The sequence below is a fragment of the Sitophilus oryzae genome, unplaced genomic scaffold (genome assembly GCF_002938485.1).
Source record: "Sitophilus oryzae breed Bouriz unplaced genomic scaffold, Soryzae_2.0 scaffold_297_pilon_pilon, whole genome shotgun sequence".
Classification (NCBI taxonomy): Eukaryota; Metazoa; Arthropoda; class Insecta; order Coleoptera; family Curculionidae; genus Sitophilus; species Sitophilus oryzae.
The window spans coordinates 266,189-293,442 of NW_022146859.1; the positions used below are offsets into that span (position 1 = coordinate 266,189).

Here is a 27,254-nt window from a genome sequence, read left to right on the forward strand (position 1 = left end):
ATTGTTTTTGGTCACTTTCTGTTTCACCGGAAATGACTATAACTTTTAATTTTTAAACGGCACCCTCGGTATATTTCTACTTTATTTGATAGAAAATGACACTCTGAATAGAATGACATATCATATGTCAACTTTTGACACTTTCGCATATGGTTTAATTGTAATTGTAACACGTGGTTCATAACGACAATTTGACTCGAAATACCAAGTGTGTGGTATCATATATTCATAAAAAAATGCTTTTTCCAAATATGCTAATGAGTCACCCTTGTTCCATTTGAAAAAATTGACATATGTATGATTAAAAATACGATTTGTACATATTTTAACCGACTTAGACAAGACACGAAACCTATTAGACGATCAAAACTATTTTTCCAAGGCTCCTTGATTAAAACTTAGTGTTTTTAACAACACCATGGCACCCTGGATTGAAATTTAAAATACGATTTGTTTTTCAGCGACAATGTCAAAAGTTGACATATGATATGTCATTCTATTCAGAGTGTCATTTTTTATCGAATAAAGTAGCAATATACCGAGGTTGCCTTTAAAAATAAAAAGATGTAATCATTTCGGTGAAACAGGAAGAGACCAAAAACAACTGAATACATCAATAAATCCTAATTTATGTCATATACCTATAACATACAAATCTGTTTTTTTTATCTGAAAAAATAAAAAAGTTATAGGGGGTGAGCCACTTTTGAGACGACCCGGTATATTAAAAAATATTGTTTCATAATGTAATATCAATTTAAAATTCTTGTATGTTATTTTATATGCTCAAGATAATTTTAGAATAAACCATATTTTTAATAAAATCATTATTAATTATTAACAGGGTTATAATTATGACTTTGTTACAATGTAAGTAAGTAAATAATGTAATGAGAAAAAATTCAGATTTTACATTTTACTAAAATATTATCTAAATAAGCGCCTTTCTACAACAACGCCACTGGCTCCCAATGGGCAAATTGAGAGTTGTCTACCGGTCGAAAGTCGTTTCAAGACTTAAATGGATTATTTAAGTCAAATTTCTTGCAAATTTGGCACTGGCGAACCATATTTTATAGTTCTTGAACAGAAAAAGTCAATAAAATAAACACTTAAGGACTACAAACTAAGAAAATGCGTTAATACAGCCGGGGACATAGCGGCATCAAAGCTTTACCGCACACTTGCCACGCGTACTACAAGGTAATAAATGAATGAATAGGCTCCCTCGCCTCTAATCGGTGTTGTCATATTGTAAAGAACTTATCCTTATTAAACAGTATCCGACTTATAATTTAGTAGTATAAGGACTATTTAATACATCTATGGAATATTAAAATCTACTTTATTAAACTGTAGTATTAATATCTCAATATATGTGTATAACAAGAAAAAAAATATTGATAATATTAAAGACGTGACAACATAGGCTGGATGAGGAAGGCTAGGTCGACTGTACCCAGAAGTAAACATGTGTACAAAAAAAGCTTGTTTGTCTGCGTTGAGATGTAAATAGTGTAGTCTATATTTTATTTTAAGTCTATGGTCTCAATAGAACTTTGTTGGCCAAAATGTTCACGTCTGTGTTTGAAGTAAACTTTTTTAATACTATAACTACATATAGTTTAAGGGATAATTGTTTTTTAGAGGTTTTCAAAATATTAGAGCTGTGCCAGAAGAAGTATCCGTAGCTGTTGAGGAATACTGCGAGCTGATTGGTTTCCTATCGCCCTACAAAGTAAACTTAAAAAATGGAAAAATAACTTCGATGACTTTTAGTCGTTCAGAGCAGCTTGATAATGGAAAATGGGCCCAGGATAAGGAACAACTCACGACCATCAAAGCTGATTTTGTTATATCGGCCTTTGGATCGCATTTGACAGATCCAGACAGTAAGTATACAGGCCATTTCATTGAGTTTAATAAGTTTAGAATTAGTTTATACCATATAAACTTTTAGTCACGTGATTAAGCTCGACCGGCACAGCGTTGCCTACTTTTACATATTTTCTTTTAATCAAAATATTTTGGGAAACAGAAATATATTAATCATAAATATATAAACAGTTATTATTTACATCAATAAAACTCACCTTCTTAACAGCACTTAAGGAACATAAAGGGCCATTACTACCTCTTTCCCGTTAAAAATATTCTAAAAAAGGCTTGGATGAGATTTTCACAACGGCTACTAAGCTATCTTGTACAGGGTGAGTCAACGATAGAGTAAAGTCCATTATCTCATTTGTTTCGAGGTTTACAAAAAAGTTTTATATACAAAAGTTATAGGGAAGGTTAAGATACACATTTCAAAATTATTATACAGTATACAGGGTGCTTCAAAAAAGTGTGGCGAATATAACATATGTTTTTTTAAATGCAACACCCTATGTTTTATTTTATTTTTAGATTCTGCGTAAAATTCCATAACTTTTTTATATATAATGTTATATACCTAAAATTAATAGTTTTTGTAATATTTAAATGTGCTTAAACAAATGTTAGGTTGCAGTGTGATAAAAAATTGTCAGTGATGCCGTTGTTTCTGAAGTTGGACAACTAAAATTTGGTAGGAGAATTTCATATAGATATAGAAAAAGACCTATGTAAAGATATTTTAGTTAGATGCTACAGGGTGTACAAAATATATTTATGAATTTCAACTACTTAAAATTAAAAAATCTCAATTTTTTTAAATGGGACACCCTATATATTATCATTTTTTCTGATAGATTTTACAAAACTCTTCAACTTTTATTAAGTATGTCATATACCTATTTTTAATAGTTTGCGATTTATTCCATTTTTTTCTATTTTTACCCATATTTTTAATACAATTACGCTATAAAATCATAGTTGCCATGACAAAACAAACTATTTATAACTTTTCTTTAACAAGTAGCTTCATAATTAGTTACAATTGTTAGTATTAGTTAAAATTAATTAACTTTACTCAAATAAAATAAAATCGCTAAAAACAATAGCGACAGATTAGGGTCATACTAAATTACTTAATTGTTGAAGACTATTGATATAGTGACTGACTATAATGTTTGACTGATTATAATTCATTTCGTAAAGCCCATATTACTACTGCCGCCAAACCATCCCATTACACACTGAAGATGTTTTCTAGATAATCTACATCTATTCTTATAGTACTTAGCAAAGCACTATAAAATATATGTACTGAACCAAAAAATATGGTTTTCTTCGCTTGTTCGTGTATACCAGTCACATTGACTAATTAATTTCAGGAAAATATGTAACAATTACCTCTACCATTACCACCATAAGACAAAATTTAAATCTTGTTCTTAACAGACATGAAATTTTAATAATTATTATTTTTTGTCATTGCATCTATAATGTTATAGCGTAACTGTATTAAAAATATGGGTAAAAATAGAAAAAATTGGAATAAATCGTAAACTATTAAAAATAGGTATATGACATTGTAGCGTTTTTTTAACAACTACCACTGCGAACGGCAGCTTTTCATCGGAGAGCAGTCGTGGATAAGGTATTTCACTAGAGAGAAAATTAATCAATAGTAATAAACAAAAGATATATAGATATTGGGCGCCAGGCATGTACAGAGAAAGAAAACACAGTTGTATAATACTTAAAACTAATGACTATATTTAATCGTGATGAATTCTGATGGTAAAAAGCATTGTACAATTAATATAATTATTATAGTGGTTACTTGTTGAGTAAAACTATATATGTAAATAATATTAAATACGTTCTATGAAAAGATTATAAAGAAAATACAATGCGTGTAACGTTATAGAAAATATAGGAAAAGTAGCATTACTTTCTTTAAATTGTTAAATTTATACGGTGTTAAATCAGATGTGTTGCAACCTGTAGATTCTAGAATCTATCTCGTTATTCATCTGTTAGTATAGCGTAATAATAATGTCTATAGAAAGTAATACTATTACAATGCGTGATATTATGAAATCTAAAATCTAAATCACACTTTTACTACTGCATCGACATAAATATCCTTAATAATCTAACCACTAAATATAGTCTGTACGCTATTGTTTAAAATGTACGTTACTGTTTAAGACTGAAAACATTTTAGATGTTAAATGCAAAACTAGAACTTAAATATACACTTAGCTGTTCTTTTATGTAACCCTGCTTCAAACAGTAGCAGCGCGAGGAGGTCTAGCATCTCTGTACTGTCTGTCGGCGATCCAGGCTTAGAAATGGGGGTGAAGCAGCACGGGGCTCAAGCCACATCCACGCTGGGGCACTCTATGTGTAAGACAAATCAATCCTACTGGGGACATTTGTCCATGGGACATCCGTCCATCAGATACTGGCACAAGAGAACACTACTAGGACCTTGAAAAATAGTCCATACCTTGGACACTTGTCCGTAAGACAATGTCCGTCCATAAGACCCTAGGAACACGAAACTCTTGTTTAAAATCAAACACCGTCTAATAAACAAAATGAACCTACCTCGAAATACTTCCGAGGGCTCAATAAATAATAAACAATCTGTCCCTTCTTCCAAATGACATTCTGGAGGACAAAAGCAAAGGGACGCCAACGTGCCAGCCAAACACAAATACAAGTTGGGACATCCGTAACTCTACCCTCAAAATATTCACTAATAATATCGAATCTAAAAGGAAAATAACTCAGCTTTACCTGTTGCTTTGAAATAGCAGCTGATTCAGATTATACAGCAAGATTTAAATAATCACCATTTCTAAAAGCTGGGATAAAACAGAGCGTCAAAACAAACTGAGGTTAAGCACGGAGAGTTGACAGAAGCGATGTTGACAGCGCGCGCCTTCACAGAATAGTAACAGGATTGTGTCGAACGATAACAGGGTTGGCGACTAGGGAACGTAAAAATTGCGCGTCAAATAAACTATCCGGCCTGAACGAGAGGGAATCCGGTGATGATAGGCCAGACATCATATATCATATGTAAAAAAGACATGTAACGAACTAAAAACGTTACAACATACTTAATAAAAGTTGAAGAGTTTTGTAAAATCTATCAGAAAAAATGACAATATATAGGGTGTACCATTTAAAAAATTTGAAATTTCTTAATTGTAAGTAGTTGAAATTCATAAATATATTTTGAACACCCTGTAGCATCTAACTAAAATATCTTTAGATAGATTTTTTTCTATGTCTCTATAAAATTCTCCTACAAAATGTTAGTTGTCCAACTTCAGAAACAACGGCATCACTGACAATTTTATATCACACTGCAATCTAACATTTGTTTAAGCACATTTAAATATTACAAAAACTATTCATTTTAGGTATATAACATTATATATAAAAAAGTTATAAAATTTTACGCAGAATCTAAAAATTAAATAAAAAATATAGTGTTGCATATAAAAAAACATATGATACATTCGCCACACTTTGTTGAAGCACCCTGTATACTCTATAATAATTTTAGAATATGTATCTTAACCGTTCCTATAATTTTTATATTTAATATTTTTTTCTAAACCTCGAAACAAATGAGATAATGGACTTTACTCTATCGTTGACTCACCCTGTACACTTCGCACTAAAAGAGGTTCTAAAAAGAACAATGTTCGACTGCAAGGTCTGCTAGTAAGAATGTTTAAGCTTAAAGCATCACAACACAATTTATTTAAACCAAAAACTTGTAATACAAAACAAGTGTCAGAACGAATGACAATGTCAGAAAATAAATAAATAGATGTGGCAACTTGACATTTTTTACAACAGAACTACCATCTGAATCCCCAGCGGGAAATTTAAATTCCAGTTAGTCAGCCCGGCCGGCGCCGAAGATGTCCATGGTTGGCAACAATGAATTTAAAAATCGCGCCCTCGATTATGTAACTAAAAGTTTAATTGGTATAGAATACACATACTTGATCATTACAGTTGGGTGTTGGAACCTTTGGTGTTACAACAGCAAAATAAAATAAATCATTAAAATTCAAAAGTTTTAATCATCTGCTGATGATGCAACCCATACAGCACATCAAATCACATTTAAATATGCTACGTTTACACATTGTAGTTCAACACGTATGCACAAAGGTTAAACGTCCGCCTCACACAATGTAGCCACAGTATAGCATTTACGTATACACAAAGTAAGGGATACACAGTGTGCCGTCGGATACACAGTGCCTGTGTATTACGTTTAAACTCTGTTTACACATTGCAGTTGTGACTACCGCGTGTATACGTATGTATTTTGCTTCGTATATACATTTTGTGCTAGATAAAACTACTTCTTATGAACGAATTTAGGAAATAATACAAGTTTTGATGCCTAACTTTTCGTTCTTTTTAAGAAATATTTATTCAATGATACCAATTATATCTTTTTAGAACGAAAATTAGAAAGACAAAACTTTGTATGTTCCAAAAGTATCTCGATCGTAAGTTCAAGAGAAGTAGCCTTAAAATTGTTCCATTTTTGTTTTGTATTAAATGTACCATTTTTCTTCCATAAAATGTATTAAGTGGTTAAAAAATAAAATTATTATATTTCTTTATATCATGGAACGCAATAGCGCAAATAACAAAATAATAATAATTATTTACACTGCAGAAACCAGAAGTAAGAAAACACTGTAAAAGAACAGAATTTATATCAAAATGTATTAAAAATATAAGTACCTAGTATAACAACATACTAAAATGGTAAACACTGGTATATCGCCACGATTTGGTGGACCTCGTTTAGTCATTTTTTTCTCCTCTTTTCTCTCCAAGCAATTGGTTTGTTAGCATACTCATTCATCGAGCACTCTGTTGGACTTTGTTGTATTTTATTTCCAGATTGACAATCTCACCCTTAAATTTTATATGAAACTGATTATTGAATATTAAACATATCTGTATATTGATCCATCAATAACTTACCGAATATCAGCGTAAGAAGTTCTGTGAAGTGTTTAAATCTTTCTATCTCTGGTCCATTTATATTTTTATTATTTCCAAATTAAAAAAAAATATATTGCAGAGCTAACCTCTTTATCATTATACGAGAATATTTGGAGTTTTCATTCATTGGAGTCAAAATTTGGTAAATTAGGTATCGAGTAAGAGAAGAGTCGCTGCTATAATATTAATAATACTCTTAGGAAGGTGTAACAAGGTAATTAAAAACTTGAGCTTACCTTAAAATCTCTTTTAAACTACACACAAACAGAACATTTATATAGAGCTTCCGAATGATAAAACAATAATGGCTGGTAACACTCCTAGAAAGGAGAAAGGAGAGAGGACACATAAGATACACGTGGTCGGTGTATCTACGCTGAGGCTATCCAGGCGTGCGCACACCTTCATTTCATGCTAGAATGTAGACACAACAGTACACTGTTACAAGGTGTCTATATAGATATTTATATTATGTGTATACGTTACATTTTTACAAGGTGTGTACTATAGGCACAATTATGATACGAAGTATCACACATACATATGACTTATACATTGTATGTCTCATATACCGACGTCAGATTTCATCATTTTAATAATTATTTGTTACGTTACAAAAAACTCTTTAGAATCTTGAGTGCATACGGATACAACTAGTAAACACTGTATCACACAATTCTATCAACATAAACCTGCGTGTATCTCATATGTATATGTTAGAACTAGATGAACACTTAGGTTCACTTTAACATATTTTGTTTCTCATGTGTCTCCCTTGTAGAAACGTAATTTCATTTGGACGTGCTGTATGGGAACTCACAAATTTATTATTTGATTTTTTTTGAAAATACCTTAAAAATCAAAATAAATTTTTTGTCCCCTCTGTCTTAACTTTGCCTTGTATTCAGTTATATTATAATTAATAAAATTTTTGTTATTCTTTATCAGTTTTGGATGCACTAAAACCACTGTCGCTCAACGACTGGAATCTTCCGGTTGTAAACCCAAAGACTCTTCAAAGTTCGCATCCTAAGGTTTGGATAGGAGGAGATATGGCTGGGGTTGCAGAAACAACAGTCGAATCAGTCAATGATGGAAAAACAGCAGCTTGGAGCATACACTGCTTTTTAGAGGTACCTTTTTCTAATTGTTCTTATTAAATCAAAATGTCTGTCAATTCCACTAGCATTATAAATCTATTCAGCTTGCAATACCCTATTAGTGACCCATTACAGTTTTGTAGTTGTCTGTTTACTTTTATTGTTACTATATACGTTTTAAGATAGCACTCTTTACAGGTATATCTACTTTTTTGTAATCTATAAGATGAACAAATGATCCACATTGTAAATTTGTGTTATAGGATCTTCCTAGTGATTCTCCATCGAGGTTGCCTCTCTTCCACACTCCCATAGATGACGTGGACATATCAACAGAAATTTGTGGAGTACGATTTGAGAATCCCTTTGGTTTAGCTTCTGCACCACCTGTTACAACACCAGCAATGATCAGAAGATGCTTCGAACAAGGATGGGGGTTTGTGGTTACCAAAACTTTTGGCTTAGACAAGGTTTGTCATTTAAAAATAATTTAGTCTAATAAAAAAATACACTGCGTCACATAGAAATTGGAACACCCAGTATATGCTTAACTATATTTATAATGTTTTGTCGGTTGATTGACTGCATGAATTGTAGTAAACGATAACATTTTTATCCTAGACTGTGTACAAATAACCAGAATTTACTTAGTTTAAAAAAAACAGACGTTTCTTTTTTTTTGATTGTTAAGAATTCCTTTCAACAAATTTGTTTGAAAATGTAATTGGCTATTATATTTCATATTTATCCTAAACACTTTCAAAAATATTAATAAAATATATTTACACTAGCGTGGACCCGCGACTTCGTTCGCGTCAAATTAATCATTTGTAATGGTGATGATAAAGGAAAGCAAGAATTTCCATTAACTGGATAAAATTTTATCACATTTATGTCATCATGGGAAAAAACAATATGGCGATATTATTATATAACTTGGTAATATTTGAAGGGTAGTTTCATCTCGTTAAAATTTGACTTTCGAAAAATCCGTTTGCCAAAAATAAGCTTTTTACGTCAAGCAGTTTAAGCAGAATCGTGGTTAATCAATTACCCAACTTTTTGGAACACCCTGTATGATTTTTTAAAAAAAAATTTAAAATATGTAAAAAAACAAAATAAATTATGCGTGTCCAAGCGTTTTCCCGAAAGACTAACCGTTTTTTAAATAACAAATATTGTAATATTTGAGGGGCGTTTTTACCCTCTTGGAATTTGAGATTCGAGAAACTCCTCCTTATCGAACCTTTACACCCCACAGTCCATCCGTTTGCCAAAAATCGGCGTTAAATGTCAAGCAGTTTAAGCAGAATCGTGATTACTCAATGGTCATATTTTATAAAACACCCTGTGTAATTTTTTACAAAATCTTAAATTATGTAAAACAACAAAACAAATTATACGTGTTTAAGGGTTTTTCCGAAAAACTCCGGTTTTTGAATAAAAAAATATTCTAATATTTGAGGGAATATTCACCCCCTTAGAATTCGACTTTCGAAAAATCCCTTCTTATTGAATCTCTACACCCTAAAGTCAATCCGTTTTCCAAAAATCAGTTTTTTACGTAAAGCGCTTTAAGCAGGACCGTGATTAATCTATAACCAGATTTTTCGAAACACATTGTATACGTTTTTAAAAAACAAAATAAAATATATGTGTTTAAGCGTTTTTTCGGAAACTTGACCGTTTTTTAACTAAAAAATATTGTAATATTTGAGGGGTGGTTTCACCCCCTTGGAACTGGAATTTCGAAAAATCCCTTCTTATCGAACCTATACCCTAGAATCAACCTCTATGCCAAAATTGAGATTCTTACGTTGAGTGGTTTGAACAGGATCGTTAGTCAGTCACTTAAGGATTTTATATATTGTATAGATATAGATTTACTGAGTGTTGCAATTTCAATGTCACATGGTATGCATAGAAAATAGTAATATGCAAAAAATATCGATATTTTAACGATATATTCGAAGACATTCCATAATATGGAATGCCGTCTTTACAGAATCCGATGACAGCTAGATTCCTTTCTCTATCGATAGCGAAAGATAAAAACTACTGTCTGATACACACTGATAAAAACTACTACGGAATTTCATTCAGTACAGAAATATTTTTTCATTAACATCTCGAGATTTTTGGTAAAAAAACACTTCAAGTATGTAATATACTATTTCTCTTTTAAGAACGAAATAACAAATGTATCACCCAGAATAGTTAGAGGAACAACCTCTGGTCCAATCTACGGACCTCAGCAAGGTTCATTCTTAAATATAGAAGTAATATCTGAAAAATACTTCGACTACTGGCTAACCGGAATCCAGGAACTGAAAAAAGACTTCCCAACAAAGGTAATTAATGGTGTTATTAAGATTAACAACTTACAATTTACTTATAAGCGATACCAATTAAACTTCTAATGTCAATCTAACTAACTGGAATTTAAATTTCCCGCTGGGGATTCAGCTCTGCTGTAAAAAATGTCAAGTTGCCGCATTTATTTATTTATTTCCTGACATTGTCATTCGTTTTGACACTTTAGTTTTGTATTACGAGTTTTTGGTTTAAATGAATTTTGTTTTGATACTCTAAGCATAGTAGAAGGAAAAGAGTAGTTGCACTCTCCCAAATATTTTCTGCCAGTTTTTACAATCTGTCGAATATCGGCAGATTGCAGAGCGCTTCAGTTGAGTTCTGTCCGTCGCCCTGCGAGGTTCTAGCGTTGCGTCTCAGCACAGAGACGGATTGACAACAAATGAGGGCCTTACTGTGTGCTGCTATTGGTTCTAGTAATAATTAAAAAAATTGTGCTTTGAGTTTTTTTTAAGAGTCATTTGTGATCATGTTTGTGTTCATGTTAATTTTCTCATGACTGATTACTACTTAATAATTTGATATTATTTTCATTTAAACCTCAATTTTTTATCGATTTTACTTTTGACAACCATCCCTTGCTTGCTGTTTAACAAACTGCACCATCACTGAACAAAAATTTGCTAGTACCGAAAAAAAACTGGAAATCGCGGTTCCTTAGAGGCATGGTATCGAAATTACCGGTTCCGAAGAACAGCTCCGGTTCCGGAAACGCAATAACGTACTATAACCGTGAATCGTCTTATACAGGGTGAGTCTTAAATAAGTACAAATATTGTTAAGGGTAGTATATTCTGACCCCCCCAGAAATATGAGGATTTTACAGGGCAATTTTTTTTTAAATCTGGAATTTTTTTTAATTTTTAGTTAAAAAACATAATTTCTTGATAATATGGTAACTAGGGTTCATAACCGGAAATTCACAGTTCTTTTGAGATATCAAAGAACCGGGATTCGAAATTATTAATTCCCGGTTCTTTCGGTACCTTCGGGACAATAGGTAACAATAACTAATATAGCTAATTCGGGTAACAATAACTAAAAAATTATTCTTTTGTTACGTGAGAAAGTAGTGATGCTATTTCTCATGTTCTTGCTTCTTTTCTCTTTTGAAATATCTGTAATGTTTATTAGCAATTATTGAAATTTAAATATGTTGTTTTATTATTTAGTACAATGTGTTGTTCAATGTATTAGTTATCCATTGAAAATCACCTAACCAATATATTACTACAAAACAAACACATTAATGTTAAAATTAAACTTGTTTTAAATTTTAAAAAAAGTTGTAGGAAATCTTTGAAATAGATAATAATATAAAAATATGTCATTATATATTTTTTCCGCATTTCTTCCCATCAGAAGATTTTCAGATACAGAAGAATTGTTACTTACACGAAATGAGAAAATATTCTGTCTTCAAGCAAATTTTTACTCGATGATTAATTTTTTTTATTTTATTTTATTGTGAACTCATTTTCCTAAATACATCTCTGTGAAACTATGGCCAGTGCCACGACTATACTTTGCCTAGTTATAGACCATGACTATACAGCTACGTCACTGGTCAGGGGACGCGAGAACAAGGTCATATAAAGTGGTAAAAAAAGAACAAAAGATTTTACAAGGAGTAAAGCTACTAATTTCCCTATACTATGCTTTAAGCTTAAAAATTGTTACTAACAGAGCTTGCAGTGGAACATTGTTCTTTTTAGAACCTCTTTTAGTACGAACTGTACAAGATAGCTTAGTAGCCGCTGCAAAAAAATCATCGCAGTCTTATTCCCAAGTAGCATTTTCTCGACTTGCGACCACATGTTTACTAAACACAACGTTGAATTAGTTACAAAAAATAATTAGCTCCCTACCTTGGGTATTAAAATAAATTTAAACGTTTTTATAACGTTGTGCCGACGGTGGACTAGTACTACAGCAAAATAGAAGCTTCTGCGACGTCGAATAAATGTTGTCTTGTAACCTTTTTTGCTTAAGTGATCTTTAGGTGATTCGGACAACGTAGTTACAACGTTGGACAATATAGAGTTTTCCGACGTCAGTTTCAGGGCCTATTCCAACGTTATGCAAACGTCGTCTGTTTTACTAATTCCAAAGTTGTTTAGATTTCGTTATTCTTACGTTGGTAGGACGTCGAATCACTACCTTTTTGCAACTGTATTGAACCATAACCTTAAATCTTAAATTTTCACTTCATTGTTCTGTTCAGTCAGACAGTTCAGTGCTGTTTTTGTTTTTATAAAAAAAAACTTAATTAAAATGGGACATAAGAAAGGTACATATAAAACTAAATTTAAATATACATATATTCGACATATATTACCGATAGTTTATCCACTCCCTCGTTTATTTAGATTATAGAGGGCGGCACAAACTAGACTCTAGGATGATTAAATTAGGCAATCTTGCGACTAGTATACTACCTGTTAAGGCCGAACTGCGACTTTATTAGTCCAGTATGCGACTACTCGAACTTCTCCATCTTAATCTCCAAAACAACAAAGTGAAAGCCGCCATGTTGTTAAATAAGAAAATGTTTCGTTCCTAAAATAGCAATTCCTGCTTTTTGAATACATTAACTTGAAATAATTGACCCTAAAAAACACGCGGAAACAATTTTTTCGACTGCGAATAAATTATTCTCATTTTACTAAAAAAAAAATTCAAGAAAATTTTTAAACTTCTTTAATTTTAAGGCCCATTAGTATTTTCAAAAGTAGAAACAATACATTTATCAATAAAGTTCTTTGCGTTTAACTTTTTTTGCCTTGGGTAACGAGTTACAGAGTCGGTTAAAGTGTTTCAATAATTATGATCTTCAAACATCCCCCACACTTAAATACTTTTGTTTTGTTTTCCTTCACTGCCATCTGACATATGTCTCTAACTAAATCATAAAAATAATATTTTTACTATAATTATCCCAATTTAGGATAAAACGCGACTTAGACGCCATATTAGTTTTGTATTTCTGTGAATTAGGATTTTAAACAACGTTGCAGTTTGTACTTAATTAGGTTTCTAGCCAACGTCGGTATCCAACGTCGTTTCGACCCAAAAATTATTCTCCAAACTAGTGTAGACTAGGTTTGGCACGAGGTTGTGCCGACGTTGCACCCCGACATTTGGTCGCGTGACACAACGTTGTCCCGACGTCCAGATGCTGCTTGGGTTAGAATATTTTCAACGGGAAAGTGGTAGTAATAGCCCTTTATGTCCCTTAAGTGATGTTAAGGAGGTGAGTTTCGTTGATCTGATAACCTAGAATATTTTGATTACAAGAAAATATGTAAAAGTAGGCAACGCTGTGCTTCTCAAGCTTAATCACGTGACTAAAAGTTTAATTGGTACGAACTATAGAAAGAACATTTAGTATCTTTTCTGGATCCAAAGTGACGGTATTTTTTATTAGATTATTATAGCATCAGTAATGTGCGCTTATGTAAAAGAAGACTGGGTAGAGGCAGTAACAAAGACAGAAAAAAGCGGAGCAGATATGTTGGAGCTTAATCTCAGTTGTCCGCATGGAGTTAAAGAGTCTGGAATGGGTCTAGCTTGTGGTCAAGTAAGTTTGCCTCTAGGCTGTAATGAGACTAGTCTAAAAATTGTTTATTCTCCAGAAAGAAGAATTAGTTCGAGATATCTGCAGCTGGGTCAGAGAAGCAGTCAAAATTCCATTTTTTATTAAATTAACGCCTAATATAACGAACATAGTTACCATAGCTGCGGCAGCTAAAGAAGGCGGAGCTTGGGGTGTGTCTGCTATCAACACAGTGTCTGGTTTAATGGGTATCAACGCAGAAGGACTAACTTGGCCTAGAGTGGGAACTGGAAAAAGAACTACATTTGGAGGAGTTTCAGGTAAAAAGGCATACAACACAACCAAACTTATACGGAATCATCTATTATTTTTCATAATTTTTGAGACGTATGAAAATTTTGTGTTTATGAATAAACTCAGGCCTTACCAATGACTTTTAATGAAAAATAATCCATATAGCAATAAAAAAAATTAATTAGTTCCCGAAATAAACAAAATGGTATTTTTTTGGTTTCTGAAATGAAATTAAGATTAAAATTTTTAATGGCCAAAAAGCAAAAACAAAAAGATAATTGATAATTTTAATATTCCTTGTTCCACCTCTAGCCCTTATGCAAGCTTCTATTCGCGCTAGCATGCTTCTTATTAAATTATTAACGTTGTCTTAGGGTATGTTTCCCCATTCTGCTAATGCTGCATCAATAAGCTGTGCAAGATATCCTGGATTGTATCGACGAGCTCTAACCCTTTTTTTGAGCTAGCCCCACAAGTGTTCGAAGGGTTTAAATCTGGTGAACATGCAGGCCAGTCCAAAACTATGACACCTTCCGTTTCAAGACATTCTCTAGTCATTTTGCTGGTATGGGGAGGTGCACTATCGTACAAGAAGTTAAAATTATAACCAATTGCAGCTCTCCAAAGACTAACGATTGGGTCTAGCACCAAGTCAACATATCTCCGACCCGTTAAAGTTTGTTGAAGTGGTAACAGTGGAGTTTTTGCTCCCAGTATAATACCTCCCCAGAACATTATAGTTCCTCCTTTATATCTTGGTACAGATTTGGCAGCCTGAAGTCGCGCTCGTCTTTCTGGAGCTCTGAGAACCCGAATTCGATGGTTATCTGATCCAATTCTGGTCTCATCCGAAAAAAGAATATTTTGCCAATTCTCAGTTGTCCAGTTTTGATGTTGAAGGCATCCATTTAGCCGGTAACTCTCTCCTACTGTAAAATCCTCGAGCACGAAGCCTTTTTGTTATGGTTTCAACTAAAACGTTCACACTTGTAGCTGCCAGAAGTTGTCTTTGTACCTCTGGATGAGAAACATTGGGATTTATTCTAGCAATTTGGCCCACAAGGCGGACTTGTTGTTCAGTTGTGTCTCTTTGGCGACTTTGTCTTTGCGTGTTCCTAATTCCAAATACCTTGCATATGTTTTCGATACAATACCCTGGGTAACGCCTACTATCTCTGCTACGTCTCTTTGGGGCATTCCTTGTTCGGTGAGAGCAATAATTCTTCCCCTATGTACATCTATTAATCCAACATAAGGCATTTTTTGATTTTTTTTGGATCGAATGAAAATTACTGGTCAATCGTGATTTTACTACTGAACACAAAATTCAAAAGAAAATAAATCGCAGCAGTCGTTGATTCGTTATTATCATGTTTATTTACAACAAAAAGTCTTACCTTAAAGTCGTATACCAATTTTTATCCTTGCAAGAAATTTAATCAGAAATAAAGAGTGATTCCATATAAGTTTTGTTGTGTGTATTTTGACTCTATGAAATCGACGAAGAATGAAATGTTTTTTCTGGTTTTATAAATATCATCATCATCATTTTCAGCTTATTCAACCATTTCCAATTATAGCGTATCCTCCCTTACAAACTTTCTTTGTAGTTGGGCACACTGTTATCTATTGTTAGATATGCGGATCCAACAGTTATCCCTAAACAATTATTATCTCTGCTAATTTCCTAATATCATGGTCCCATCTCAGGTTCGGTCTTCTTCTAGGTCTCAATTCCTCGTGGGTACCATTCTGTAATTTTTGTGGTCCATCTGGTGTCCGTTATTCTTGCCAGGTGTCCTGCCCAATGCCATTTGAGGGATTTGACTCTGTGGATGACATCTATTACCTGGATTTTTTGTCGTATCCACTCTATTCTTTTACGGTCTCTCTTGGTTATTCCCAGCATATTTCGTTCCACTGAGCGCTGTGCGACCTGCAGTTTCCTTATGTCCGTTTTAAGTGTCCAGGTTTCGCATGCATAGGTCATGACTGCATTGGTGGAATGTTTTCTTCTTTAGATAGAGTCACATTCTAGATTTCAATATGATTAACCGGCATTTCGACCGGCAGAACAAAACTGGTAGGGACTTTGGAGGTCAACATTCTGGGAGTGCAAGTGCCAATTAAGGACGAGATTAAATACTTGGGCGTCTGGCTAGAGAAAAATGGCACCTTTGTCTACCACACTCAGACAAAGGCAAAGAATGCAGCGGAGAGTGCAAGAGCTCTAACAAGACTCATGCCGCGCGATGGTGGCGCCGGCGATTGGGCACGCAGGATGCTGGCAACTGCACACGCGTCGGCTGTGCTGTATGCTGCACCCACATGGGCAGAAACCACTCTAAAGCTGGCAAAGAATGTTGACGCTCTAAACCGGGCACAGAGGACGGTGCTCCTGTATGTAAGCAGGGCAAACAGGAGAGTGTCCACAGAAGTACTACAAGTGCTCGTTGGGATAATGCCTCTAGACCTACAAGCTAGATATAGGAGCGAATCTTACGGACTAGAAAAAGGTGCCATCAAGGCACAAAAAGAAAAATTCCTGGAGCTGTGGAATAGAAGATGGCAAAGCAGCGATCGGGGCGGATGGACTCGGCGCTGGATATCAGACCTGAGACCATAGCTACGGAGAGACCATGGGAGACTGACCTACTGCTTGGTGCAGTTTCTGAGCGGTCATGGTACGTTCGCTGCCTACAGGCATCGCATCGGAAAAGCTGCCTCTCCTCACTGCGGAGCTTGTGGCGATGTACAGGATGCCGGGCACGTACTATTGGAATGCGACCGACATGCGGCAGTGAGAACTGAGACGGAAGCCATCACAGGACCTCTGACTGAGGGAAGCCTCATCACGGTTATGCTGCGTGATGAGCACTGCTTCTTCATAGATTCTTGAAACAAATAGGTGACCCGTATTTTTTATTTTTGGCGAGTGGCCCCCTTTTTCAGATTTACAGCCCCCTGAATTTCGCCCCTAAAAAGAGTTTTTTTTAATATCTCAGGGCCCTGTGGGACGAAAATCACTAAATTTGGTACACGTTGTTTTACCATAAAATGACATTTTTTGATGCTATTAACTTTTTTTATTTTTATCAGTGGCGTCCCTACGGTATTTAAACTAAATATTTTTGAAGAAAAAAATTGTACGCCACTGTTTTTTTCTAAATAAAAATTATTTTTAAAATCTACATTTTGATCGAGCAAATTTGATTTCTTGACTTTTTTTTGCTACGACGTTTTGCCGTTTTCGCGTAAAAAAATAAAACCATTTTCATACATGACTAAATTGCTAAAATTTTACCGTAAATTTCAAAGGCAAAATTTTTAAAACGGCAAACTTAAGTTTAAAATAATTTTCCAAAATCTTATTTTCACTCTTGTTTTTATTATCTATTTAAGTGCGAACCAAAATGTCCAAAATTCTAAATTGTCGTTTTTTTAAATTTTGCTATGAAAGTTTACATTAAAACTTTAGCGATTTGGTCATGTATGAAAATGGTTTTTATTTTTTTACGCGAAAACGGTGCATCGTACCAAAAAAAGTCAAGAGATCAAATTTGTTCCAAATTTAGTGTAGATTTTAAAAATAATTTAAAAAAATAAATAGTCAATTAAAAAAATAATTATTTAAGAAAAACAGTGGCGTACCATTTTTTTCTTCAATAATATTTAGTTTAAATACCGTAGGGACGCCACTGATGAAAATAAAAAAGTTAATAGCATCAAAATTTGTCATTCTATGGTAAAATAACGTGTACCAAATTTAGTGATTTTCGTCCAACAGGGTCCTGAGATATTAAAAAAAACTCTTTTTAAGGGCGAAATCCAGGGGGCTGTAAATCCGAAAAGGGGAGCCACAGGCCAAAAATAAAAAATACGGGTCACCTATTTTTTTTCAAGAACTTATGACCAAATTTTGTTGCATTAATTTCCGGACACCCTGTATATTCTTCTGCTATTTCTAGTGTTGTGTTATTTATTAGAATGTCTTTTCTTTCCACTAGTTCGTTGTACATTACTTTAGTTTTTGTTAATTTTATTTTGAGACTGACTTTATTGCTGGCTGTATTTAGTTCATTAATCTGTGCTTGGAGTTCATCAGGCCTATTGGCAATTAGAACTATGTCATCAGCGAATCTTTGATGGTTTCAGATATTCTCCATATATTTTTAATTTTTTTTTGGTCCAGTCCAGTTGACGAAAGATTTCTTCTAATGTTACTGTAAACAGCTTTGGGGATATCGCTTTTCCATGTCGTACTCCTTTGCCATTTGGGAACTCTGGAGTTGTTTTATATACCATTAATCTTGTGTGCTTTGGCTTCTTTGTATATATTAGCGATAAATATAACATATAATAATTATTATTCTTATTAGGAAATGCTACGAGACCCATGGGTTTAAGAGCAGTTGCCGCCATATCCGAAGCATTGCCAGGTTTTCCAATATTGGGAGTGGGAGGAGTAGAATCAGCTGCAACTACTTTAGAGTATTTGCAAGTGGGAGCACAAGCTGTGCAGGTAAAAGAGTTAATATCTTACTCGTCTTTGTATTCTCTTATAGACCGTCCATATTACAATGCATTGCGGTGATGCACAACCTTATGGGCGATTTCGTGGCACAAAACTCAAAAAAACAGAAAAATGTCCGAGATGTAGCTGGCGTTACCGTAAGCCTGTCCGAGATTTAGTTTAGCTCTGCGCCGCTGTACGCTGATATTGTTACCGTAGTTCTGCTTTCAGTCGACAGAGTGAGTGGTCGCCGGAGACACTGTTGCCAGAACTACGGATTAATCAGTAGATTTACGTATTTTGGGTACAGTAGGTTAATAATACAGATTTTCTGTTATTAAATAATTTAATATAATATGACATGATTAAACAAAGAACGGCGACAGAGTTGGCTTGGAAATGAAAATCGCTATTATTTAATATGTAAAATATTATAGTAAATGCCAATAATCGTCATTTCCAAGATAACTAAAAGACTTTTTTCGATCATACGAAATAGTCAGTACCTATAAAAGAATTTTTATTTTTGTTGCTTATTCCATGTTTAAGATGAATAAATTGTTGATACATAAACGCGGATTTTTCATCCAAAGATATTTTCGTCGAATGTATTACAGATATTACACATTTTAATATGGCAACACTGTCGCTTTCAGTTCCGCACCGTCGTCGATATGCCTTTATGGGCCGAATTAGAAAAAATAAGTGTTTTATGCGTTGGCCGCAGAAAGAGTCGTGGCTCCACCGTACAGCACTGCTTGAGACGTAAGGGGAAATCAAATCAGCCTTGTCACGAATTCGCCCATTAGGTTGCCTATCTTCTCAATTCTCCAAATCAAAGCTATAAGTCTGCTTTAGAGTATTTTCTGAAAAATGTCTATACCTATGTGGCGGATTCATCTTTCCAAAAAATCCTCTATGGGTATTTCGCCACTGGTTTTTGTAGACGTGTCTGTTTTAAAAAAGTAAAGTGTTCTCGAATGGTTGAATTTAAAGATTTTAAATCGTTTTTTTCTTTATTCTTTGTATTTTTTTGCTTCCGACGACGGAAAGAGATAAACTTTCCGAAACGTTAAGCATTTTTTTGTTTCTTAGACAAATTTGTATAACTGTAACCCTAACTTCCGACAAGTGGTTTCCGTCTGGGTTTAATGCAGAAGTGTTTATAAAAAATAACTATTTTATTTTGTAGATTTTCTAGCAGTGGCGAAATACCCATATAGGATTTTTTGGATACTATTCTATGGATTTGTCTATTTTTCTTTAGTGACAAATTAAAGTCTATTCCTATTATACTAGGTATGTAGCGCTGTGCAAAACCAAGACTATACTTTAATAAAGGACTACGTCACTGGATTGAAAGCCTTGCTGTATCTGGACGGTCAATTACCAGGCTGGAATGGACAAAGTCCACCCACACCAAAACATCAAAAAGGAAAGCCAGTGAGGCCACTCTATGACGCAAATGGGAAGGTAATTATTTTCATATTTTGTATACTATTATACGCAACTATTTCAATTACTGTAACTTTAAATATTATCTTTACTTCAACTGTATCTGCCTTCATCAGAAACTGCCTAATTTTGGACCTTATAAACTGCAAGCAGAAGAATTAATATCGGGTCTCTATAAAGAAAACAAATACGAAGAAACTATCATTCAACATCATGAAGGTCGCCCAGTGGGCTATGATGACCCAAAACAAGAGAAAGGCGAAAAGAAGGTAGTGAAAGTCAGTGACGTAGTTGGTCGTGCTTTGAAATACATCGGAGCTTACAAGCAATTGAACAACACTCAACAAGTAGTTGCACTAATAGACGATGTAAGTATTTTTAAAATTGATATATTTATATTCTTTTATTTTTTTGAGTGTCATATTTGCTAAACGCACAGCTCATGCATATATGTATAAAGTAAACGCCACGAATGTTTGGGAGTGATTTATCGGTCGCTACCATGTGAACTAATCTGTTCAAGGTCACATAAAACTTAATTCCAGTGCCGTGGTGTTTGAAGTCATTATAATAATCAATGTATAATCTGTTGTAATTTGTTGTTTTAACTGTCAAAGTCTTGTCAAAATATATATTTGGTTATAAATATAACTTGGAATGCCCCATTGGTCGCACTGCAAACACACCAATGGACTGACGCACAAAAACGAATCAATCAAAGAAACGCGATATAGTATCGTCTTTGTCAATCACGCTAACATTTAAGAATAAGTAGGAGGAGCGCAGGCTGATGATTAGACCGGGCCTTTAAAAACCTACGTCTGCGGTAAAAATTTACGTTTTCAATATAAAAATGATGGCGCGCGTGTCGATTCTAACTTCATCAAGCGAAGAATCACTCCCAAACATTCGTGGCGTTTACTATATTTATATGGTCTCCTGTGTGTACTTGGAACAAGTCAACCGGATGCATGCCAAGTATACGTACATGGATGCAGTGCGCGTATCACTTGTACACTGCTTCTATCGTATTAACTGTTTTACCCAAGTAAAGTTGGAAGGCTTCCTATGATCCAAGTATGTTGGTGGCCAGTATACTTACTTGGATGTTTCAAAGCCTTCGAACTTGACAACAGTTATGACAAGCAACATAGAAATGATACGCTCGCAGCATTATTGTAAGTACAGTTATAAAAAGCTTGATTTTTATGCATCCGTTGTCCGACGATACGATATTAATTTTATTGGTTGAATTTAAATACTTATTACTAATTACTGATTAGAAAGATTACGCAGTTTTTAAATTAATTACATTTTCATGCCACCGTTCATCGGATACTATTTGCTTGTGAATGGTGTCATTTTATATTTTCATTTCCGTAACGATTTCGCTGTTTTACTGATAGTCTAAGAGCTAGCAACGTTTTTGAGAGAGAATTTTAAGAAATCTGGTCTTTTAATATATCTTTTGCTCTTCTGAACAGAATGCCGGTAGACGTTGCGTTCACTACTGCGCATCATATCTGTATTCAGTATCTGTTCACTACTGCGCATCACAAATTCGCCCTGTATTTCAGGAACTAAGGAGGCTAGAACAAACCTATGTGTAGCATATTTAGTTAGACTACCCAATTGTTGATTTTTTCAATTATTTTTTTATACACTATGATCGAAAAAAACGATGTCAGCGATAGCTACGAAATGAAGATAGCTGTTTATATGTAGAATTTTATAGGGACTATAAAATCTGTAGAATTATATTAACGACTGTCATTTCCAAGCCAACTAGACGCCGTTTTTTCAATCATATGGTATAATATCATTTATTTTAGCTTGTTACAATCAAATCTGTATAGTTACTAATCTATCAAAATTTGTGTATCTGTATATTTCAAAAAATATATTTCACTTTATTATTCATACAACCCTCGGTATTCAAAACAGATTTCTTAATTTTTGAAATGTTTATCTATACATAGTTGCTTGAAAGTAGAGTTTATTAATATAGAATAATTTTTATACCAAATTTAATATTTCTTTAAAATGAAGTTTTTTCTTTTGGTTCCCAACAAATTTTTACATTCTGAACAGAATGCCGGTAGACGTTGCGTTCACTACTGCGCATTATATCTGTATTCAGTATCTGTTTACTACTGCGCATCACAAATTCGCCCTGTATTTCAGGAACTAAGGAGGCTAGGACAAACCTATGTGTAGCATATTTAGTTTCATAAAAAAAGTAGCAAAGTAATGTGAAAATCGCATCATTGTATCTCTTCTAATAAACGAGAAATCCCATAAAACACACAAAAATGGGATACGCTCTACATATATGATGCGCAGCAGTCTACCGGCAGTCAGACGGCCCGCACTTTGGTCAGGAGAGCATAAGCAAAAGACATATTAAAGAACAAGCTTTCTTAAAATTCTCGTTTTTCCGAAGGTGCTAGCTCTTGTACTATTATATTTTTATAGGTTATATTAAATTTGTCAAAAAAGTGTCAAAACGGTTACGGTCTTTCTCGGTTGACAGGCTGGAATAAAAAAAATTACGGATGAAAAGTGGCGCGAAAACGCTATGACCAATCAGAGCGCCGCCGTCGCGTCGGGCCATCGTATCAACGGATAACGGACGCATGGAAATCAAATTGCCAACATCCAAGTGTACTTGGTCCAAGTACACTTGGATGCTGCCTTATAATACTTGGACCGTGTCAACCGATGGTCAACTGGACTTCTGCGATATAACAAGACATCAGTTTGTGTAGCCTTTGACCAATGATCCTTTGTTGATTTTTTAAATATAAAATATATCTTAATTAATATTTTCTTCTATGGTACTAATTGTTAATAACTCTATTTCAGGATATGTGTATAAACTGTGGTAAATGTTACATGGCCTGTAACGACTCTGGATATCAAGCAATAGAATTCGATTCAAAGACTCATATTCCCCACGTGAATGACGATTGTACAGGGTGCACGCTTTGTTTGTCAGTATGTCCTATCATCGACTGTATTACGTAAGTATAGCTTTTTCCCCTGCCTTTTCTCAAAGAATATTAATGTTAGTTATACTAATCTTTTTTGTACATTTATTGACTAAAGTAAGGTAATAATCTAATTAAGTAATATTTGTTTTTCAGAATGGTTCCCAAAACTATACCACACGTGATCAAACGGGGTAAAGCAACTGTCATACAAGGAGTACATCCAATCCATTAGAGCAATTTTTGTTAAAATAAAAATAAGTTTGTTGTTACCATGTTATTTTTGGTGTTGACGTTATTTATTAATAAATGGGTACTTAATACATATACATTTTTTATTTATTTATACATTCATGGCAAAATACAGATATTAGGTATATTAAAGACAGTGTGTACAACACTCGACCAACTATTGTTGACAACATGAGAGAAGTTATTGTATAGCTGCTTCTCGACGTAGAACTCCACATATGCTTTTAATTTAGGTAGCTGTTATCGAAATTTAAAATTTACTTTTCATTTTCACAAAATGTGAAATATGTCAAAATCTTTAGATTTTAGGTATATGCTTCTTTAACAAAACTCACCTTTGTTTTCTTCCTAGAATCCGAAAATCAATTAATATATAGGGTGTGCCATTAGAAAAACACAACTTTGATGTCTAACTTTTTTTGGGGGGACACCCTGTATAATTCTATATATTTTTATAAAATGCTTTCAATTAACTTACATATGCTGCCAAAATTTCATTTCGATATAAACTACCGTTTTTCTTGGAGCTTCCCCAGCCTATGAGAGGCACCACCCTGTATATGTATATTCCCGGTATATTTAACGAGTACTTATTTCGTATCTTTTCGTATCAAACCAAAAAAAAAACGAAGAAAGTGTTCTATCGTAAATATTTATCCTCAACACCTTGCGCTGCGCGAAAAGCCAGAGTTTGTAGCATTTTCATAAACCCGGAAAAATTCTGATTTATTTTCACTTAGTCCCACTTCGGGTCTGATCTTCATTTAAATCAACTCTTGAAGTATTATTGCAGTGTTTTTTATCAAGAGAGTGTTCCAATGGGTGAGTTAATGTTTAGTTTTTATTTACTGATATTTAAAGAGTAATTTTCTTTTTATTATTAACGTGCTTTTTAATAAATCCTATATTTAATTTCTAGTTTTAAAATTGTTTGCAAAAAATACAAATATTTGTTTTAGGAATTATTAATTTGTTTCTTAAATGCAATTTAAGTTCAAACCTTTAGTTAGAAATGTTATAATTTATTATTATAATTAGAAAAAAATATTCATCACTGCCTCCATTATTTTTTTGAGAAAAAGTGTTGTAGCGAATTTTTAACATTGTTATGTTTTAAAAAAGTATATAAGCTATGCATAATATTAAATAAATTGTACATACAGGGAGAGTTTTAAATAAGTGCAAAAATTTAGAGGTGGTATATTTCGATCCTAGGAATACGTTTATAAGTTTTCTTTCGCAAAAAAACAATACAAAAGTTTTGTATTTTTTGAAAAAAAAATTGGATCTTTTTTTAAATATTCAGTTGAAAAAAATAATAGTTTACCGGTTATTAATATACCGGGTGCGTCTCAAAAGTGGCTCACCCCTATAACTTTTATATTTTTTCAGTTAAAAAAACGAGATTTGCTATGTTAGTATATGACATAAATTAGGATTGATTGACGTTTTCAATTGTTTTCGGTCACCTCCTGTTTCACCGCAAATGGCTACAACTTTAGCTTTTTAAATGGCACCCTCGGTATAGGGGTGAGCCACTTTTGAGACGCACCCGGTATAGTGAAGTTGATTAAATTTAAAGATAAAAAACACAAAAAACAGTGGTTCTAAAAATGTATGCAAAAAAAAACAGTTTTTTTAATTTTTAAAGTAAAATAACTTGGCTATTTCAGACTTTTTTGAAAAACGGTAAAGAGAAAATAAATTTATTTTATCGAGATCAAGGAGCCATGAAAATATCTGCACTTATTTAAGACTCACCCTGTATATCATTAGGTATTAATTAGAAAAGAAATAAAATTTAAAAAAATTAAATGAGTAATTAAACAATCATTTAAAGACACTAAATAAAAACTTAAAATATTTATTAAAAAAATAAAGCAATGAATATATTTGTTGGACACAAAGAGAAAAAACTTTATTTTAAAGAAATATTAAATTTGGTATAAAAATTATTCTATATCAATGACTAAAGAATATAAGGACATGTAACGCCCCTATACGGGCTGCAGCAGAATTTGTGACCTTTTTTTTGTTTTGGTGGCAAACAATGAGTCATCATTTGGTCACCAGCGACAATTTTAGCGATTTTTAATAGTTTGTGTGTAGTAAACTTTGTATAAACTTTATTACAATGGTGATTAGTTGTTCAGCTTTCAAGTGTAAAAGCAGCAGCGATAAGAAAGAGCCAGGAGTTACGTTTCATAGGTACAGTACGTCTGCTAGATCTGTGTCTATGAAAGGAATGCGGACAAAAAACATTTTAATAAACAGCAATATATTTTATACGTCGATTTGACGAGTGCGTCACCGCAAATCGCTCCGCCCACTCATTTTATTGGCTACTTGCAAATTTGTCGAATTTTTGTTGATGGGACGCGTCGTCTATGTTTTTACGAAAAACATCGAGAGAATATCGTTTCCCCTCTCACGGATACCCCGTAGCTACAGAACGGACAGACGTACTGTAAATAAACAGTCCACTCCAACTTTTTAGCGTTTTCTTATTGAATTCGATAATTATTCTTCAATTTCAATTAACATCTATATGTACTTGATATGTGCTATACGTCGATACTAGTTTTGTACCTTTTGTTAACATTTTAATACGTTTTTTTCGTAATTAATTAGGATGATACACCATAGGCGTAGTCAAAACAATTATCAAAAAATATAAATATTGCTTCAAACAGCTAGGTTAAGAAAAATATGTGCCACGGCACTGTTTGGTGACAGCGTCACAATTTGCTCTCGAGTATTATTTGTCCTTGGATTCTTTAGTCATTGTTCTTTATCTTTGAATAAGAAGACTAAGGAAGGAGCATATCAAAAATCTTAGGTACACCGCGATGGGCCTCAAATATGGCCGACTTAAATTCTGGTTTATCAGTGTCGTTCTAATTTTATTTAAAAAATGTAAATCTATGATGTAGCGTAGACGTGGGGTAGACTCAATAATTTGTTGTTTTATTTTACGTTGTGAATAAATGTTGGTAGTTATTAAAATTGTTATAAAAATATATAATTCTAATAAAAATAGATGTTATAATAAGTATTTATTAACACAAACATCCGATACGCTACTGAAGCAGGTAAGTTAAATTAACGTATCTAAATTCTTTGACATTTAATCTTTGACAAGTAATAAATAAAAGCTAAAATGCAAGAAAAATATATAATTTAGTTAATTTAAGTGAATTTCATAAATGATCGGTTTACTACACGTATGTATATTATATAGTCACTTACTAGCGAAAAGTTGTTCCATTATTTCACTCAATTTTTGAGTGAAAAAAGAGATCTACCGTACGCTACACAACCAACTATTTTAGAGTCTTTTTCGATAAATCGCGATAGTGTCACTGTTAATTTAAGTTCTGCCACAATTTCCATCTAGATTTACTACCTTTATACAACTATCAGTAGTAGAATAAATAATAAATAACATAAAATAAGCTCCGTAAAGACTGACAAATCCACAAAATTTCAAATCAAATTCAAATGAGTCAAATGAATCGTCAAACAGAACTGTCAAGGATCCCCACCCTAGAGAGCTTTTATGGTGCCTTTTCCGCCCACCATGCGTGAATACATGGATAGCATTATGCTCCTTCCTTAGTCTTCTTATTCAAAGTTCTATATTAACAAACTCTACTTTCCAGCAACTATGTTTAGATAAACTTTTCAAAAATTAAGAATTTTGTTTTGTATACCGAGGGTTGTATGAATAATAAAGTGAAATATATTTTTTGAAATATGTAGATACACATATTTTGATAGATTAGCAACTACAC

At 33.4% G+C, this 27,254-nt stretch overlaps 1 protein-coding gene across 2 annotated transcripts in view; it reads left to right on the forward strand.

Annotated features, from left to right (window-relative positions):
* Positions 1 to 23,535, forward strand: part of LOC115884525 (dihydropyrimidine dehydrogenase [NADP(+)]) — a 50,144-nt gene extending 26,609 nt beyond the window's left edge. For both annotated transcript variants that reach the window (XM_030903129.1, XM_030903130.1), the window contains exons 8-18: positions 1,648 to 1,892; positions 7,876 to 8,060; positions 8,291 to 8,497; positions 10,214 to 10,378; positions 13,828 to 13,980; positions 14,036 to 14,276; positions 18,630 to 18,772; positions 20,063 to 20,236; positions 20,335 to 20,586; positions 23,084 to 23,241; positions 23,365 to 23,535. In XM_030903129.1, the coding sequence (XP_030758989.1) occupies positions 1,648 to 1,892; positions 7,876 to 8,060; positions 8,291 to 8,497; positions 10,214 to 10,378; positions 13,828 to 13,980; positions 14,036 to 14,276; positions 18,630 to 18,772; positions 20,063 to 20,236; positions 20,335 to 20,586; positions 23,084 to 23,241; positions 23,365 to 23,443 (2,002 nt within the window). In that variant the 3' untranslated portion in view covers positions 23,444 to 23,535. The remainder of the gene's footprint in view (positions 1 to 1,647; positions 1,893 to 7,875; positions 8,061 to 8,290; positions 8,498 to 10,213; positions 10,379 to 13,827; positions 13,981 to 14,035; positions 14,277 to 18,629; positions 18,773 to 20,062; positions 20,237 to 20,334; positions 20,587 to 23,083; positions 23,242 to 23,364) is intronic.
* The last annotated feature ends 3,719 nt before the right edge of the window (positions 23,536 to 27,254 follow it).